General features: G+C 41.9%; 1 protein-coding gene across 2 annotated transcripts in view; it reads right to left on the minus strand.

Annotated features, from left to right (window-relative positions):
- The window catches only part of Asah2 (N-acylsphingosine amidohydrolase 2), a 65,712-nt gene that overhangs the window by 36,208 nt on the left and 9,816 nt on the right, over positions 1-19,688 (minus strand). For both annotated transcript variants that reach the window (XM_038310933.1, XM_038310923.1), the window contains exons 4-6: positions 14,070-14,246; positions 12,470-12,597; positions 11,061-11,138 (exon numbers count right to left, since the gene is read on the minus strand). In XM_038310933.1, coding sequence (XP_038166861.1) covers positions 11,061-11,138; positions 12,470-12,597; positions 14,070-14,246 — 383 coding nt within the window. The remainder of the gene's footprint in view (positions 1-11,060; positions 11,139-12,469; positions 12,598-14,069; positions 14,247-19,688) is intronic.

Raw genomic sequence — 19,688 nt, forward strand, 5'->3', positions numbered from 1 at the left:
CGGCTGAACCAAAAAGAGAAATGTTGATTCATGGAGTCTCAGGTTAATTTAGGAGTTTTCAAACTCCTGAGGAGTCAATCCTATGCTGGGAAAAAGGTTTAAATGTTTAGCTTACATCAGTACCTAAGTGAAAATAGCACAAAAAAAAACGAAACATTTATTTAAAGACTCGGGTCGTTTTAGGACTTTGAGATCCACTTAAATTCTCCATTCTCATTGCGTAATAGTGGAAGCAGGGTTAGGAATGATGGCTTGAAGCTCGGTGTACGAGGCCAGCAGCTTATAAAGAGGTTGCTCTGATTGGTGCAATGTGGTGTGGCCTGGTGTGGATTACAAAGGATTGGGAGAGACTACTAGAGCTGAAAGCCTCCAACCAGCAGAAGCCCAATGGTGCTCTACGGGAGGGTGAGCCAATGTGGCCAGCTCTTTCACCACATATACAAATCTCTCTCTCTCTCTCTCTCTCTCTCTCTCTCTCTCTCTCTCTCTCTCTCTCTCTCTCTCTCTCTCTCTCCTTCTCTCTCTGTGTAAAATAGTATATAGTATTATTATGTAGATATAATAATCGTTATATAGTAATTGACTTTACAATTCTTCAGGTAGTAAATAGCACAGAAACAGAATTGTCACATATTAAGCATAATAAACAATACACATAGTCAAAAATACAGTCAATATATTGCTTTCATATTCTGATTTAAACAGATAGGAAATAGACTTTATTGGGCTGTCAATATAACTCAGTGGTAGAGCATTTACTTAGCATGTGCACGGCCCTAAACTATACAAAAAACACACATGCATGCACACAAATCAATTAAACAAACTCATACATTTCAAAACTTTATCCAATACAGACTGGTTATTAAACCCTTATAAGAAATTATTTTATTTTAATTTCAAGAATGAGATGTTAGAATTGGGCTGCTACCTTGTACAGCTCCCCCTTTTCAATCAATGGCATAGCCCTTTGGGGGCAGTGTCTGTGAGTCTGAGCTGGACATCTCACCCAAAGTGACTTTATATTAAGGGACGCACCACATCCTGTACCCCACCCCACCCCTACCTCCTGCCAGGGAATCTGAGAGACTGAGTACAGATCTGGCTGTGAACCCAGGAGAGCTATAGAAGGAGGCTCTTTCCTGTGGCACATGGGACTGATTCGCCTCAGAGATGCTCCCATCTCAGGCCCTGGCCAATCCTCCGAGTCCGACATGTTGCTGCATCTGTCTATCGATGACATCGATAACCTTTCTAATACACTCCCCGTTCCCTTGGTATCTCTTTCAGTGTCTCTTGAACCCTCACTACATCCAAAGACCTCACCACAGTGAGCTTTAGTTACCTATTTTTCTAAAAATAAGGTCTTTGCTGAATAGAAATGTACACTGAAATATTTATGAATGGAATATAAGCTTCCTGCTGTTGGCTGTAGAACAAACAAAAGGAGAGTGGAGAACGAAACAGAATGCCAGAATGTTGCCATTTATATCAAAGCTGATTGTCAATGCATGGAGATTGCCCTACTAGTGACCCTAATTAACTCTAAACTTTTCTAGTGTAGCTTTTTCCTTTCATTAAAAAATAATAATAATAATAGAGATCCTTCTGCTTAAGGTTTCCAATTAATTCCAAAAATTACTAAATACAATAAGTTTCTGGAGAAATCATCAGTCTGTAAAAGTAATTCTGTCCCTAAGGTGATTACTAGTAACTGTGCAAAGGTGTAGACACTGAAGACAGCCTAAGCTCACCCTCCAGAAGCCACCTTCCAGAGTCTATATCTGAAAAAACCCTACCTTGGTCTCTCCCTTCAACTCCCTTTTTATCCCTCCCCTCTTTCTCCCTCTTTCTGACCCCTGATTTCCATCTTCCTCTTAAAACACAAAATAAATTCAAATCAACTATTTCACTCTTAGATATATTTTGCTGTTTAAATATTTCATTTATTGGGTTTGGAAGAAAAAATATTGCTGATGTTCACAAAAGGCTCATGGTTTCTCAACCATAATCTATTGACAGTGAGGTGAGCCGGATTCAACCACTATACAATTGAAAAAAAATGCACAGAACAATTCTCTCAACGTTGACTGTTATTTCTCTCCATGTTCTAGGCAAAGGACTTCAAATACATCTTTAGTCAGATTATTTTTCAGAAGTAATGATCATTCCCCTTTTAAAATAATTAAACTAAGCCTCTGAGCGACACAGCAGCCTGACCAAGTTCACAGTCACGCCTCGAGGCAGTACTGTAAAGCCAGGTCCCCATTGTGGAACCCTGGCTCTTCCCCTCTATTCGTTCATTTGCTCATTAATACAAAACAGGGCATCATCTCGCCTTGAGAAAGGATGCAATGCATTAATTTACCTTCAAGGTAAAGAACTCATGAGAGAAGAAGTAGAGGAGATAGTGCCTGCAAAGGCTACAGATGTTTAAAGATGTTTTCGGAGAATGGACGGATGGCCAGGGGCCTGAGCAGAAGCGCCTGAGCAAAGAGGAGCAAGCCACTGGACAATGCATCCTGCCGATGTCAAGTCACTGCAGCACGAAATGTAACTGCTACTGTGCTAATTCCCATGGAACACACGTTTTGGTGTGTTACCATACCAAAGAAGACATAATTACACACACTAATGTCTGTGGGGAAATCAAATGCTGAGAATTTCTCCTGGTTAGACGACAAACTTAATCTATTTATTTCATCTACTTTACAGCTTAAAAATTCAATTGCTCACTTGCAATAACTACTCAAGATGTCACTTGAGCTACAGAAAAAGGGAGTACATCTTCCTGCTCTTTGAAAGGTATGCTTTGAAAGGTATGCTATGAAAATATTGGGTATGTCCCAATGTCTAAGGAACTATGATAGTGGTGAATATTGATAAACACATAGAGTCACAGGCACATTCATTTTAAAAGATTGTGGCTACAATACATTTTTTCTGTTTGAAGTAATATTCCTCAAAGCAAATTTCTAAAGAGTGGAGGAAAGACTTAGTTTCTCAGAAGGAGTTCAAATGAAGACCTAAAAGGATAAACATGCCCCTTATGACACTTTATGCACAAGGGTGATGTCATACCTCGCTGTAATAAAGGACCCAGAACTCTATTTCAAGTCAGTGCAAAACAATCAAGAAAGTAAGCCAAATCAGAGGCCATTTACACTACAAACGTTACTACAAAATTCCAGAGACTTAAAAACAGTACATGTCAATAGAATGTATAAATAAATAAGCAGCACAATAAGATTGACAAGTATAATGAAGGTTTTCTGCCTTATAAATAAGACATTGGAGGAGGAAGATTCCTAGAGCCAAGGATTGAATACAAAATATGGTGGGTTTTGTTTTTTGCTTTGAAAAAATTCTTAACTCTTCTAAAACAAATAGCAAGCCTACCACTGGTTCCATGCACAGCTCTGGGCCTAATAAATAAACATAATATGAACTATACCCTATGTAGGAGGTACAGGAATGCGGTCACTGGGAACACAACCCAGTGGCTGCTCAGTTCACTGAACCAGGTACCTCAGTCAGTCCAGAGGAAAAGGCTGGCTTGGTGATACACCTTGCAAGAGCCCCTGTGCTAGCTGTAGCCCCTACCCAGCTTAAATGTCCACAGGCAAGGAGATAGAATGGTGTTAGTACATTCAAAGGTGGTATTCACAGAGTCTAATGGGGACATGGGAACTCTTTGGGTGAACAATACAAAAAGCTATCATGGATTCATAATCAAAGTAAAGCTTAAGTCAGATCATGTCTGCTTAACATCAGCCCTAACTCTAATTGCTGACATTCATGAAGAGGAGAAAACAAAGTAAACAAACAACAAGGACCAAAAAGGGATGCCGAGAGCTGAAGAGAAAAGGCAACGTGAGGATGGAGTTGGTCTGAACGGTGTGCCCGCAGCATGAGGAAGCCAAGGGTTCAGGACAATCACTATAAGCTAAGAATAACACTGCACAGACTCTCCCTCAAAGAACAGCATTAACCCTGTCAATGCCTTGATTTTGGACTTCTGGTCTCTTGATGCATGAGAGGACAAACTGTTGTTATTTGAAACCCTTTCTATCTGTGAGTAACATCCCAGAGAAAGTAACACACAGCACACAAAGATATATAAGAATGGCTAAGACTACCAACTCCGAAGGGAAACACTAGTGACTTTCTGATGTGGGATTCCCCTCTGTATGCTGTGATTACCATTAATGAATAAAGAAAACTGGCTTGGCCTGATAGGGTAGAACAGAGCTAGGTGGGGAAAACTAAACTGAATGCTGGGAGAAAGGAGGAAGAGTTAGGAGGAAGCTATGTAGCCCCGCAGAACACAGATGCTGGAACTTTACCGGGTAAGCCACAGCCTCGTGGCGATACACAGATTAATAGAAATGGGTTAAATTAAGATATAAGAGTTAGCCAGTAAGAAGCTAGAGCTAATGGGCCAAGCAGTGTTTTAAATAATATGGTTTCTGTATGATTATTTCGGGGCTGAGCAATCGGGAACCAACTAGTGGTCTAATCACAACTTTCACCTATTTGAGCTTCAGCATTTAATATCTGTAAAAAAAGAGAAAAAAACCACAGCAGTAATATGTACCTCAAGCACTTGTCAGTTACAGGAACTAACGCAAGTAAAGTACTGAGCACCAAGCCTGGCCTAGAGTAAGAATGGAATATATATATGTGTGTGTGTGTGTGTGTGTGTGTGTGTGTGTGTGTGTGTTATATCATATATATGTGTGTGTTATATTATATATATATGTATGTATATGTATGTGTGCTCATTGTCATGGCATTGATGGGTCTGTTGATATTCTAACAAGGATGCTCATGAAGAAAGCATAAAATTCTGTAAGAATAAATATTCATGGTAGTAATAGTATTAATGCAACATTAAAATAAAAAAGCGGATGACTCACACATGCAGCCCATGCATGTTAAGCCAATAGATGAGCTTGAAATGATTAAATGAGGAAACTCTGCCCTCTAGCGGCAGAGATAAAATACTCATTAAATACCCATATGCATATCAATTTCCCACGCCCCCTCAAAGGGTGGGGCATGTGAACAGTTCTGATTTAATGACATGTTTGCAGATGGACTAACAAGTAACTAATCCTCTGGATTTCTACAAACCTTCACTATGTTAAGCTACTGGAGATTCATGTTCTGCCTGCTGTGGTATTTGGCATGAATCATTGTAATGAACACACCTGGGTCACCTCCCTTACAATCCTTCTTACCTCATCCCATTGGAAACTTTGGGGGAAAGAGAAGGAAAGAGGTCTGATTGAATTATACTGGAAGCATTATTCAGCCCATAATTTGACCCCAATGGAATCCGAATCTTTCTAAAAGGCTCAGATAGAGGAAAGACAGTGGTGTGCAGCCAAAGGAGGCTTTCTGGGTGGTCAGCATCCTCAGAGGAATGTCCCTATCCTTGTACCCAAGAAGAGATGAACGTTCTCAGCGATCCCTTTCCTCATTCGCAAAAAAGCCTGCTCAAGAAAGGCCTTTGCTGTAATGATATCGGCGAGATATTCTGGGTGGATTCCATGCAGTAATGACAAACAAAAGTCTATCTTTACAGTCTGACCAAGAAGTCAACAGTAGAAAAATAAGAAATTATCAACAACAGTGTTTTGTGAAAACTCAGCCTAACAAGGAAGTAAAAAAAAAAACTTCAAAGGAAACCAATAGCACTTTGATTTTCCTAAGTCTGTTTCTGGCAGGGCACGGTGCTGGATGATGTCATTAGGACTAGTCGGAGTCTGAGAGGGAACACTGCTCACCTTTACAGCAAGAGCATCAGGAAGGCAACACATACTTAAAGCTTTAAAGTTAAGTATTCCCTTGGCTCAGAGTCCCAACTTCAAGGAAGCAGCTGGAAGAATCTCTGCCAAATGCAGATTTGTGGAGGAATTGTTATGACAATGGCAAGTCAAGCATATTCCCACATAATGTGAAGTATACATTCGAATTGCAAGATACAATGGAGTGCATTATAGAGTACTATGAAACAAGTTTAAATGGTAATATGAAAATCATTAATACTGAAACATATCCATAAGGTATTGCTAAATAAAAAAATAAACAAAACTTTATATATGATAAAGTCCCACTTTATAAAGAATTTCTAGCATGTTTAGCAAAAGTTAAAATGACCATGTCATAAAATGTCCCTAGATGTTAATTCGGATCCTCAATATTAACAGATGACTTTTATTTATAAATTTTTCAATGAAGTTCACAATTTGAAAACTGTATGAATATGAAAGTCTTTTAAATAACAAGAAACTATGGCCATCACTGGGACAATGTCATTGTTAAAATCACAGGACCAGGCTAGAGAAGTACTTCTGGCTTATTAAAGGAGACTGGCACGGTCTTCTGAATCAAGAGACACTGTCACCCATGGTATCACTGAAAACTACGATCTGCCATGTAAAGGCGACTTTTAAAATCTTTTCTGATCCAAAAGCGAGAGATGGGACAGGAGCAAAGTAGCGAAGATAAGAAACAAATCACACCCAGTGGGAGACACACGAAAGCCCAGATGTAGAATGATGAGTTTCTGAAAACAGATTGAACCCAGGATGGAGACTGTCAAATATGAAACAAAAAATGGCCTGGAGGTGGTGGTGCAGGCCTTTAATCCCAGCACTTGGGAGGCAGAGGCAGGTGGAACTCTGTGAGTTCAAGGCCAACCTGGTCTATAAGAGCTAGTTCCAGGTCAGCCAAGGCTACACAGAGAAACCTTGTCTCAAAAATAAATAAATATACAACGTTTCCAAGCAGCACCCTCCTCAAAGCAAAGAACAAAGAAAGATTGAAGAAGTGATTTTTAAAAATGCATTGAGACCGTTCCCCTGCAAAGAGTTGAATTCGTTATATTTCATAAAACTGCACTGACTTTGAGTCAGAAAGCATTTAAGATAGGAAGAGAAGTGCCACAAAATCAAACAAGCAACCAAGAATTGGTCTGACTGTCTCAGTGTGAGAATGTAATGTCTTGATATTTTTCGTGCTATTTTGACGTTTTAGTGCTTTGTGGGGGGAAAGCGAGTGAGCACCACCCTCCCTGAGTGTTCTCTCATTCACACTTACTTATCTACAACTGTTTGTGTATGGGAAGATTAGCTCTTAACCACAGTGGGCTTCCAATGGGATAATTGTGTGGGTGATTTTATTTTTCCTGTCTACACGGCAACATTTTTCATGTTTTTTATTCACGAGCTGGAAAACAAAATTTGGATTAGAAAAAAACAATAGCCCCAGGGCTGGAGAGATGGTTCAGAGATTAAGAGCACAGGCTGTTCTTCCAGAGGACCTGGGTTCAATTCCCAGCAACCAGGGGGTGACTCACTAATATCTGTAATGAGATCTAGTGTCCTCTTCTGGCCTGCAGGCATACGTACAATCAGAACACCGAATACATAACTAATTAATAAAATGTCTTTAAAAAAAAACAAAAAGAAAGAAAGGAAAGGAAAGAAAAGAAAAGAAACAAGTAATAATTCCATAGATTTCTTCTGGTTAAGAACTTTCCAGGTACTCAACAATCAAACAAGTTCAAGGTCTTCTGCCAACTGGTTTTTATGGTTTTGTTTTCCAAAGCTGAGATACAGGAATGTTATCAGGCAAGGGTCATTACTTTGGCATCTGAAAGGCCTTATCAAGCACCTTTTCTTTCTGAGAAGAAGTACCAGATCTAGCAGGAGGCACACGGCCACTTCAACTTCCCTGGAGAAGAACAAAGCACCGATGGAAGGAAGATAGGGGCTGAGAGCCAGAGGTGGCTGTCAGAGCTACTCAGAGAGAGCAGGACAGGAAAGGCCCATAGGGACAGGGACCAGAGCCTCCCAATGCAGAGCTAATGCTGGTGGAGAAAACAAGGATGAGGTGAAATGGAGAAAAAAAAAAAAAGACAAGACGCAGACTGGTTAGTAAAATAAACCACAGTGGCACATGCCTGTGATTCCAGCACTGGGGAACCTGGGCTGGAACATCATACGTTTGCTGGAACATCATACGTTTGTGGACAGTGTTGCACCGTGGGGCCCTCTTTCAGTGTTTGATCAATGGTTTCTTGGAAAGTTGCTATTGAAATTTTAGCATTTGCCATTTGAGTGATGTCAAGTGAACAGGATGGGGGGGAAGTGGACAGGGTAGAAAAGAGGGAGCCCCTGAGAACAAACAGTCAGGCACAGTGACTTACACAGCCACAGTCCTAGAAGGCCATATATAATATTTACACAAACATACCGAGTCTCTGAGTCCTAGAAAGCCACATGGTTCGGGCATTTCCTCACAATGGACTTTGCTAGATAACTACACAAATTATTTCAAGGATTTTCACACATCAGTACCCTTATTGTTTCTAAAATGTTCCTTCAAAGGTCACCCTTCCCAGTCCCTTTTGGCAAGAACTGATGGATTAGCAAGATACAAAATAGAAGGCAAGAGAACAACTGCTCACAGGGAGGGAAGGGGGAAAGGGTGGGGGACTAGGAAAGAAAAGGGGTGGCATAGGGGAGGGGCTAGGGAAGAAATGGGGCTAAGGAAAAGAAGAGAGGGAGAGAGGGAGGGACAGAGGGAGAAAGGAAAGGAGGGAGGGAAGGAGGGAGGACTCTACTGCCCAAAGGGAAGGAGGACAAGCTTAAGCCTGCTCCTTTGCATTTTTCCTGAGGGAAGATGTCCAAGTTTTCTCAGCTGCCCCTCCCAGCCATGTTCAAAGGGACTTGTATGTCAAAAAGGGTTGGTCCTTTTCCTCTCCAGAACTGGCACTCCGGCTGTTTGCTCTGCCCTTGTAAGGCTGTCTCATTTGGTTTAGAAGAAAGAGACATGGTTTTCCTTTCTTCCCTCAGAGGCTCTGACATCAGGATTTCTGAACCCTCCAGCATATTTCCTGCCCCAACTGATGGAGAGATGTGACTTCCATAATCCATCAAGTGGATCCTATGTATGCCGCACAGCTTCTGCCTTACTTCATGGTTCAGAACACCTCAGACATGCTTCTCTGTCCGGAGGAAAATCACTTAGTGCTTTTGCTTGGTGGTGGGGGCAGAGACTAGGAAATAATGCTTCCATGGACCAGCCAGAGCAACGGAGGCTGACAGGTACAGAATATTATTGTGGGCCGTGTGGACCAGTTTGACTCCTACAATTTCATTTCCTTGCTCAAGTCCCCACTCTTCCTAACTCTTCAAGTCCCGGCTCCTGACCTCACAGTAAAAAAAAAAAAAAAAAAAAAAAAAAAAAAAAAAAAAAAAAAAAAGAATGAATGAACAATAATTCTCTTAGCCTTAACCCCAAATTTCTCCTGGCTTTGTTGCTCTTTTATTTTGGTTTTGTTTTTAGTTTGGCTTTTAGAGACAAGGTCTCAATATGTAGACTAGACTGGACTGGAACTTTGGACTGTTTTCCTGAGTGCTGAGATGAGCTGTATGCATCACCACACTGGGCAAGATAAAAAAATCTTTACTTTATATCTAATCTGTGACTGTCTCACACACCCTGCCCCTTTGTCCTCTGGTCTCTAGACACCAGATAGCCTATCGGTTGTGCATATGGAACAGTGCGTGCTTCTCCATGGATACTAAACATTTCTCTCACACCCCCTTTTCTCATTAATAATCAGTTTTCAGTTCCGCTGCTACTTCCTCAGGGAAATAGTCTCCGATCCTTCTGGCAGGGTCAAATTCCCTTAGGAAAGCCCCATCCTTATTCCTTTCTAAACATGTAAGCCAGTTAGCATTAATTATGCAATTCCTAGCATTTAGCCCAATCATTTTATCTGTATTTTATGCTACTTAAAGGCCTTCTGTTCCCATCAGTGGGCTGAAGGTCCTATGACAAGAGTGGCTATGTCTATCTTGGCTCATGTCTATCTTGTATCATTTTTAATATATTCAAAGGACAGTTATCACGAAGTGGCAAGAGGCAGGAACAGTTAGGTCAAAAAGAACATGGAGTAGCAGCAGAAACAAGGCAAGTTATTGCAGGATGTCAAGCATAGCAGATGGAGAAGCTTTGCTAAGATCTTGACAGTTGACTCTGGGACTTCCAGATCTGCAATATGGTGACTTAGAAAGCATCACAGAACATCTTGGTCCTAATACTAGGTGTTTCAATTGCCTTATACCATTGCTGGATGATTCAAAGCTAGTAGGAAGCAATCGTAAGAGACTTCAATCATTCGGACAAGAGCTAAATCGAAAGAGTAAAGGCGAGCCCCATGCCCATCAATTGTGGGCTATTCTGGAAAACTAATTAGAGGTGTAAGTTCTTGTGCCAATCTTCTCCTAAATAGTTCATACTAATGTACTCAACAACTTGAGCTTGAAGCTCAATTCCCTTCGTCACCCTGTCCTGGGCACACACTGTAACCCAACTCACTGTTTTTCAAGTCTTCCTGAGAAATCCTTAACTCCTTCCAAGTTCAGTTCAAGAAACGCTCTTGAAACAACTCAGTACCATATACCCCAATGCCTCACAGCATTAATGAACACAATACATTAATTCATTCATCATTCCTTACTGAACAACACTTGTGATCTTCTTTATCTTATGGTCCTTTGTCTATTTTATCTCCTATTGAGTCTATGAAAGGACTCACTTTAACCCATAGTAAGCTTGGGATAAGACAGTCACATAATGGATCTTTAAAGTCACAAAGCCAAGAACATGACAGCCCAGAGCAAGCCTATTATGCGTAAGACCCTGGACTCCGTCTCCATCCAGCACCATGAAAAACAAATCAAAACAACTTTACTTGATCTTTATATCATGAGACAGGTACATATATGCTGAGATTACCACTAAAATCCCTCACTTGAGTCATTTTTCTTTTGATTAATTTATAAGTAGTGTGCTTAGCACTTAGAGGCTAAGAACCATGCCCAAGTTCTTGTGGCTGAATCCATATGTGCTTGATGCCACTCATCAAGCATCTTTTTATTCTCCCTGTAATTATGAAAAGACACTCATATAGGGAGGGAGAAAGGAAGGGAAGGGAGCGAGGGAGGGAGGGAGAATGGGAAAGAAAGAGGATGGATTACCTGATAAGGCCCAAGTCTTCTCCATTCAAATCTACCATTTTCAAGACTACCATTTCCTTGTCCGTGTCTGAAGAATACCTGTCAGCCAAATAACGAAACTTGCTCAGTGTTTGTTAGAGACTGAACCTAAGCTCCTACCAACAACAGACGCAGACACAAAAACTAACAAAATAGGGGTGAGGGAGATGGCTCTGTGAATAAGGGCATTGGCCAGGCAAGCCTGAAGACTTGAGTTTCATCTCCAGAACTCATAAAAGGGAAGGAGAGAACCAGCTTCTAGAAGGCGTCTTCTGGCTACCTCATACATGCTGTGATATGAGTTCTCTCAACACACATATGCACGTGTGTGCATGCACGCACGCACACACACATGCGCACACACACATTAATCAAAATAAATAAATAAATTTTAATGCCTCTTCATGAACTCCAGAGTAAATAGCGGTCAGCCCTACACTGCAGCCATGATCTCATTCCTCAGCTAAGTTAGTAGTTTACAGTTATGATCAGTGGTAGAGGCAATAGATCAACTTAACTGAAGCTAAAATACATTTTTATACCATATGCATGGTATTATATAATGTGGATGTGTCTCTTACAAACAGAATTTTTGTTTGAAACATCTACTAATACCAATTTTCAACAGTATCTCTTCAGCAGGACACAGAGATTGCAAACAAAGGTCAGTCAAGACCTGAAACTCCAGAATTCTCCATCTTTTCAAGGGAAATCGGATTATAAAGTCTAAAAATAAGTAGCCTTGGCAACTAGACCAATGTAATCTGTCAAGCAGTCGAGGTAGAACTGAGATGTCACTGTAAGCTGCCACAGTACCCACGCATCTCTTCTCATCGCTCACAAGCCTGGCTCATCACTGTAAAAATACAGCCCTCGCGTCCGCTGGCTGCTCCGTTTAGTTACGACTGTGTCATATCTGGCTCTTTCTCTCAGATTCTCTCACCTGCCATGTTCAGCTCAGGGAGACTAAGATGATGCTTCTGGACAACACATATTAAAATAAAATGGAATAAGCACTGCTCCTTAAATAATGTGCTCTGCACATTGGAATCTCCATTTTATAGACGGAGAAACCAAGGCACAACAAAGGGGGTAAGAAGTCTCCAAAGGTGACACAGTAGAAAACAGTAACTCCCTGCAAGGTCACAGTCTCTCAAGCCTCTACGTGGTTTCCCAAGGACAACAATGTGCGGGGATGGTGAAAAAAATCCATGTCTGTCTCTACATTTATTTCTTGCTTCTTCTTGCCTGAGACAAACATGTTAAAGTTATCTTCTTTATTACTCTTCTGGGATCCCACTACACCCTAGAACTTACCAGCTCTGCCCTTAGATTTTGTTGTTGTTTAGTGAAAAACACACAGTTACACCGTCTGGATGATTCCCACTGACCTCGCTCTCTCTGATGGTGGGTTCTGAAGGTAAGAAGAGGGGCTTCGGTTGATCTGCACATTAGCAACGTTTCCTTTGTTGATAAAGATTTTGCCTGGTTTAAGATTTGTGTGTGCTATCTCAATGCTCTGAAAGTTCAGAAAATAAAGAAATAAAGGGTTATAAGTTCATGCATCTTTGTGGAGATGATGAGCAATGGCAACAGAAGACCTCGCCGACACCTCCATTGTTTCTAATGTGTCCCCAGTGTAGGGAAAGGCTGGAGACTCATGGGGCCAGCATCACTCTGGAGGGAAGGGAAATGTTGGGTAAGGATGCTCAGGACTTATAAGCCACACCCCACAAGAGTTCCATCTCTTGGGCTCTGTGGTCTGCTAGGTCATGAAAAGTTTGATAATTTTAGGGTCAAAATGGGAGACTTGACTTCTACCACTCTGGAACAAAATGTGTTATCATACAAGTATTCAATTTTCCGCTTGACCCCATCATCTTCTTTGCTTTCAATCATCTTGAACTGGGAGCCATGAAGGTACATTTTTATCGCAACTTAGTGTATATTAACTTACACACCCTAACACAAAAGTACACAAAACAAGTATACTCTCATAAGGTGTGTAGTATGTAGTTCCCAATCTACTCTACTGGGATCTTTTACAATTAATATTGCTTATAAGCTATGACATTTATTTTATAAACCTTTAACACATTACTAAACACAGTACAAAAATATTGTAATGAAAAGCCTGCCTTTGTCAGCTGAATCTCTGCATGTGGGGTTAATTTTGTGGAGAAAAGAGAGAGAGAGAGAGAGAGAGAGAGAGAGAGAGAGAGAACACTGACAAAAACCTCACACAAGAAATGATGATAAGCTAGAAGACAACTAGAGAGGAAGGAGTAAAGAGCCCAAGTCAGGAAAGGGAGAGGAATTGGTGGGGGGTTGCTGATAAAGGATGGGAGTAAGCAAAGGGAAGGAGACAAAAGGAACCTAATAGGGTCATGCAACAGTGAGCGTCAATCAGTGCCTGAAAAGCTACTTCTGAAGGATTAAGAAATGAACTGCTACAAGGACATTTCTTTCATTAATACGATGCCCAATGGCCATCAGGTAATCCTACCTTTTCGTTTTTGTTAATTCTGTGTACTAACTAACACAAACCACGACAATTCCTACGCTGTGTATCTTACAGAGAGTAGTATATGTTCTGCAGCAGGCTCTCTAGCCACAAGGGATGCCTGGACGACAAAATCCCGACTTGCTTAGCATGTGGACTTTCTGCATACTGGCCCCCACCCCACAGCGCCTCCTTTCCCTCCCTATAAAAACCCTGTCACAGCTGAGTCCCTTAGGTGTTCTCTCTCCTTTTCGGGGAGGAGATTATAGCATCCTCCTCTCCACTGATCTATCATTTCCTGAATATTAGTTTCTGAGCTGAAAAGAGACAGGTCTGCCTCAGGTGACACTGGGAAAGAGGAAGAAAGGTAGACACCTAAAGTGAACTCAGACCCCAGTCCTCCAGGGAATTTCTCTGCATCACACTAAACCAGTTCTGGAACATCCCTGCGAACAGTAAACTGCAGCTGGCAGGGAGCCCTCACCTACCTTCACAATGCCAGACACCAGGTATTGAAAGGTTCGGTTGCTGAAGCCTTCGCTGGCGAGTATATAGAGTGTGTACTGGAAATACCCTGCCGGACCTGAGTGTGTGTGGGTGCCGCTCAGGACAACGTTGTCTCTTCGATACAGGGAGCCATATTTACTCTGTAGTCTCTTCAGGACCTTGAACGAAAGCAAAACATAGAACTAAGAAGAATCCATGGCATCTCAGCAAGAAAGTAGGTTCTGAGGACCTCAGGCACAGGTCTGCCCCGCCCACCTCCTTTTCGAGCGGCCCCTCCTTCCACATTGCTCATCCTAGTAACAAGTGCAATGATGCCAGCAGATGCCAACATTTTGCAGGGGCCTGCCATGTTAGTATAGCATTGGCTAGACGTTTTATGTACATTATATTATTTAAAATATTCATAACAACCCCCAAAACAGTTATTATCAATCTCGTTTTTCAACTGAGAGCACTGATATACAAAAGTTAAATTTTCCACTAATCTAAGGAGTAGCAGAGATCAAACTCCAGGTCTAAGACTTTGAAACACAACTCTCATCTATTCCTCTCTCAAAATCTAGCATTTCTCACAGACAGAAATACACTGTTTTAACCTCGAAGGTGTTTTCTTATAATGAAAGAGAAAGCCAAAAATAATTATGTGCTGTTATGCCACACAGTGATGAACTCTGTGCAGGAACACATAGCAGAGTAAGGGAAATGGTGAGGAGTAAAGAGGGGTCTCCCTAAAGAGAGGCTCTGTCTGCCAGGTGTTTAAATGAAAGAAAAGGAGCTGCTTGTGCTGGGAAAAGCATCCCAGACTCTGTAAAGGCCTCACAGCCTCGCTTTGCAAGACAGAGAATCCTCTGTTCTTTGACACAGACTATTGCACTTGTTGGTCAACATTAAACCACCGCCTGCATGTGAGGTCACCCCAGGAATCTAGCGGCGGACTTGCATAGGAAGGAACTATCCTGTCAGCACTAACATGCGAGACACATGAGTGAGAAGCCCCCCATTCACAGCGTCTAAACACACAGACACCGACTGTAGCCAAACCAGCTGGGCACTGCTTTGAGCCACTAGGTTTCTGAATTTCCTTGTTTAGCAGTAGATAAAGGAACTTTAGCATATGTTCGCTATATTAGTCAGTCAAGGAACACACACATATGTATATGTAAATACACACACATGAAGAAAACACAGAAAAAATGGTAATACGAAGCTGAGAGCTAATCATGATTCTGTTTAATCACCTGCCACCTGACATTCCCTATTACTGTTACTTCTCAGTGGGACATCGTTACAATGACACCATAAAAGTGTCAATCACTGCCCCTTTGCCTCATCCAGCCTTAACAGGAAAGGAGGTGCCTAGTCTTGCTGCAACTTGATTTCCCATGGCTGGCTGATATACGTGGAAGGCCTGCACGGTTTTGGAAGGAGAGGGAGAAGGAAGGAATGGAGCAGAAGTTGGGGGTGGAGAAGGGGGCAGTGGGAAGGACTGGAAGGAGGGGGGGGGGGAGAACTGGTTGGGCCAGGGGGGAACAGTCATTATTGTTTAATTCATAATAAAAAGTTTTAAACAGAGAGAATAATAAACTTTTAAAAGTATTAATCACAAAGCAATGACTAGTGGTGCCTCTCAAGAACTAGTGCCATCCAGTTCCAGCACACCATTGGTCTAACAGGGGAGGAGTGTGTGCACTATGGTGCATTTAATCTGCAGAGATAACAATTTACTGTCTTCTTCATTAACTAAAGCCTTGCTCCCATTTGTGGTCATTAAGGGAAAATAGAAGACTATGTGAACTATTTTGCCTCATTAGCCTATCTATGCCCCCAAGGTTACCATATATGATGACTGCTTAAACATCAACTTGCCACAAATTAGAATTACCAGAATAGGGGGCTAGAGAGATGACTCAGTGGTTAAGAGCACCTGCTACTCTTGCAGAGGACCCTGGTTCCGTTCCCAGGACCCCCATGATTGCTCATAACAGTCTATAACTCCAGTTTCATGAGAGCTTGTGTCCTCTTCTGGCCTCTTTAGGTACTGTGCATATATGTTTCCATACATATTTGTTATAAAACAAATAAACCTAAAGAAGAAGAAATAATTACCGGAGAGAGCCTCAACCGAGGTATTGTCTTAATTGCCTTTATTTATATGGGAAGACCTACACCAAACGTGAGCAGGACCTTTGGGTAGCAGCCCAGACAAGGAAGTGTTTCCACCTTTTGCTCTCATTGCTGAATTAATCTACCCTGTTTGCTGTTGCTCCAGAGTCCTCTGTTGGTGTTAGAACCAGTGTTCCCAGGCTCCCATCACTGACTGAAGATCAGTAGTTCCTCCAGAACCTTACGGGACCTCAGTGCCAGATGGAGACTGTTGAGACACCCAGAAACTATCAGTCTCTCTAGTGTGAGTCAGTTATTGTGGAACTGCCTACTCCCTCTGCGGAGACTCCTTGCCTCAAGGGCCCGGTGATCACCAGGTTCTCAGCCCCTCGGTTGTAAGACAACTGTTGTTATGGTTTCAAAGGAAGGTGATTTAATAAAATGCATTTTTTAAAAAAAAATATTTTCCAATATATCAGTTCTTTTCCTCTAGAGAACCCTAACTATGCCGCATTCACATAAGCAATTCTGTGGAAAGAAAATGACAAGCTATAACTAGCAACCCTCTGACCAAGTAGCCTTCGGCTCCATCACAGCGAGTTTCTGTCTCTTTTGTTTGACTTTGACACTAGTACCAAGGCCTCATCCCTCCCCCATATTCCCCTAGTAACTACCACAGTCATTGAGAAAAAAAAATCTATCAGAAGGGAAGAGGATCAATGACTGAACCACCATGGAGCTGGATTAAAACCAAAGACCAGTGTTCTCACAGTTCTCCACTAGGACAAGAAAGTGGGGAAATACAGAGTGAAAGTCAAGTTTAACCCCCCTCCATTCATCTCATCCCTAATAAACCCTAACTTAGAATTAAACACATTTCTTCATGCTGAGTCAAGTCTGAGCTCTTAAGAAAGATAGTAATTCTGAATGTTGGACTGTTGAACAATGAACAGCTCACAGTCATCTCAAAGCACAGCCCCTGGTAGAGACTGAAGGGAAAGAACTGACTACTGACATGCTAGCCATGCCTGCAAGTAACTCTTACAGACAACCGTGGTCTGCTTTCAAGAAAGGAAGGCTGTGTTTGCCCAGAACAAAGCAGTTACAGTCCTGTCTACTGCTCACTTCTTTGTCTTCCCTTTCTATTCCATTCTGCTGCGAACACTCTTAGGAACACGAGCAGAAGAGGGAGAACGGCGTTCTGTCTCCCGGCCTGCCACACCCCTTACAGATTGTCCCTATCTTCATTCCACCCCGGAAATGTCTTCAGTCTTAGAGCCGAGAAAGAGACTTGACTAAATCCCTGCATCATAAATACGCTTAAGGCATGTACTTGGCTGTTTTTATTTTTCTCCTACCTTAGACCGGCTTGTGAAAACTAAGTGGGTTGTATAAAGACCTTCGCCCAGGCTTCAGATTGCAGGGGGAGTAAAAACAGAAAGCCTTTGTTAAACCAAGGCCACTATTGACCTAAGAGCATCTGGAATCCCACCCATCGGCTCCCTGCCTTCCTCTCTCCATCTCCAGAGTCTGTCTTTTGCTCAGGACTCTGCCAAAGATGCCAACCATAGGCATCTTGGTAATAAGCACAGCCTGTGGCATGGGGAGGCCTAAGTTTGGACCCGAGCTCTGACAATTACTCACCACATAACCTTGGATAAGTTATTTTATCCTCTGCAACTTGGTTTCTCTCTTTCTAATCCCATAATAATATCACCTCTCTCCAAGAGTTTGGAGGGTTGCTAATACCTATGGATTATTCTAAACAGTACCTAGCTTCCCATGATCACTAGGTTGCTGTTCCCTCTGTTGACATTAGAACCAGGGTTTCCAGGTTTCTGTCACTGACTGAGGACTAGTGGCTCTCCCAGAACTTTATAGGACTTCACTGACAGATTGAGGCTGCTTAGACGCCCAGAAACTACCAAGTTCCCAGTCTCTCAGGTATGAGACAGCTTACTGTGGGACTGGCTACTCCCAAGGCCGAGGCTCCCTGCATCAAGGATCGAGCGATTACCAGGTTCTCCCTCTTGGCTGCAAAATAGCTGTTGTCACAGTTTCAACTGGCTTACCATGAGTTCTAGTTAGTGTTTTTGCCATTTATTCTCACAGGTCATAGTATTTATCTTGTCCTAGCACCTTGTAGTCTCCCTCTCATCCCATTGGATTAGGACCAGTTTCGTGTGATGCAGAGGAAATTGCCAGGAAGAGGCTGACAACCCTTCCCCAAACCCTAACTTTCCGTTCAGTCATCTAACTCCGTCTAAAACTCCGTAAATACTTTCTGTTTGGCAGACCTAGTGTAACTATTGTTTTCCTACCTAAATTCTCACCAACTGAGTCTCCATGTTAAAGAATCTGCTATTCTGTGACTTCCTCTCTAGTTCCCCTTTATTCCAGTACAAAAGAAGCATCACTGTTTAATTAAACACCCTATATAAAACTGTGCTGATATTATTCCACCCAAACATTCCCTAAGATTCCACATTACCCACAAAATTAAAATCAATCTAGGATTCCGTGCTCTCTGTAGTTATGACCAATGCCCCATCTAGGTATATACATGACTCCATATTTTCTATGGATTTCTTCTGTTCCCTCCAAACAGCATCTATATCCCTCCTTTAAACTTTGTTTATTCTGTCCCTCGCATTTGGTCTTTCCCTATTATAGTTTGTCTTCTACTGCTGTGATAAAAAACACAGCCATCAAAAGCAATTTGTGAAGGAGGAAGTGGTTAATTTAAGCTTAATGATGCACTCCATTGTGAAGAGAAGGTAGAAGCAGAACTCAAGGCAGGAACCTAAGGGCAGGAACAGAAGCAGAGGCCATGGATGAACACTGCTCACTGGTTTTCTTTCCCCCTCCCCGAAGACTTACTTGGCCTACTCTTTATATATAACCCAGAACCACCTGTTCAGGTGTGGCGCTATCCGTCATAGGCTGCTCCCTGTCCACATCAATTATTAATCTAGAAAATGCTCCCTCAGACCAGAGGACCAATAAGATGGAGACAATTTCTCAATTTACATAAACCTCTTTCCAAATAAGCCAAGCTTTTAAACAACTGACCAAAATCTAACCAACATACTTCCTCTGTACCTTAGCCATTTAGAATTCTACTCAGTCAAGTATTACTCCTACTAAGACTTTCCTGATTCTCATTTCCATATCTCTTTGTCTCCTGTAATAGTCTTGAAAGACTGTACATCCATAAATTCTTTCATAGCACCTCCTTCAAAGAGTGAAGCATATCTGATCATGGCAGCAAGGGTCTATAATCCCAGAACTTGGGAATTGGGGCAGGAGGTAGCAAGAATGAGCTAAATAGTCTTTTTTTTCAAAGCAGGGTTTTTCTATGTAGCTTTGGCTGTCCTAGAACTCACTTTGTAAACCAGGCTGGCCTCAAACTCACAGAGATCTGCCTACGCCTGCCTCCCATGTCCTGAAATTAACGGTGTGCACTGCCACTGCCCTGAATAGTCTTAAGAAACATA

Source organism: Arvicola amphibius, chromosome 1, assembly GCF_903992535.2.
Source record: "Arvicola amphibius chromosome 1, mArvAmp1.2, whole genome shotgun sequence".
Taxonomy (NCBI): Eukaryota; Metazoa; Chordata; class Mammalia; order Rodentia; family Cricetidae; genus Arvicola; species Arvicola amphibius.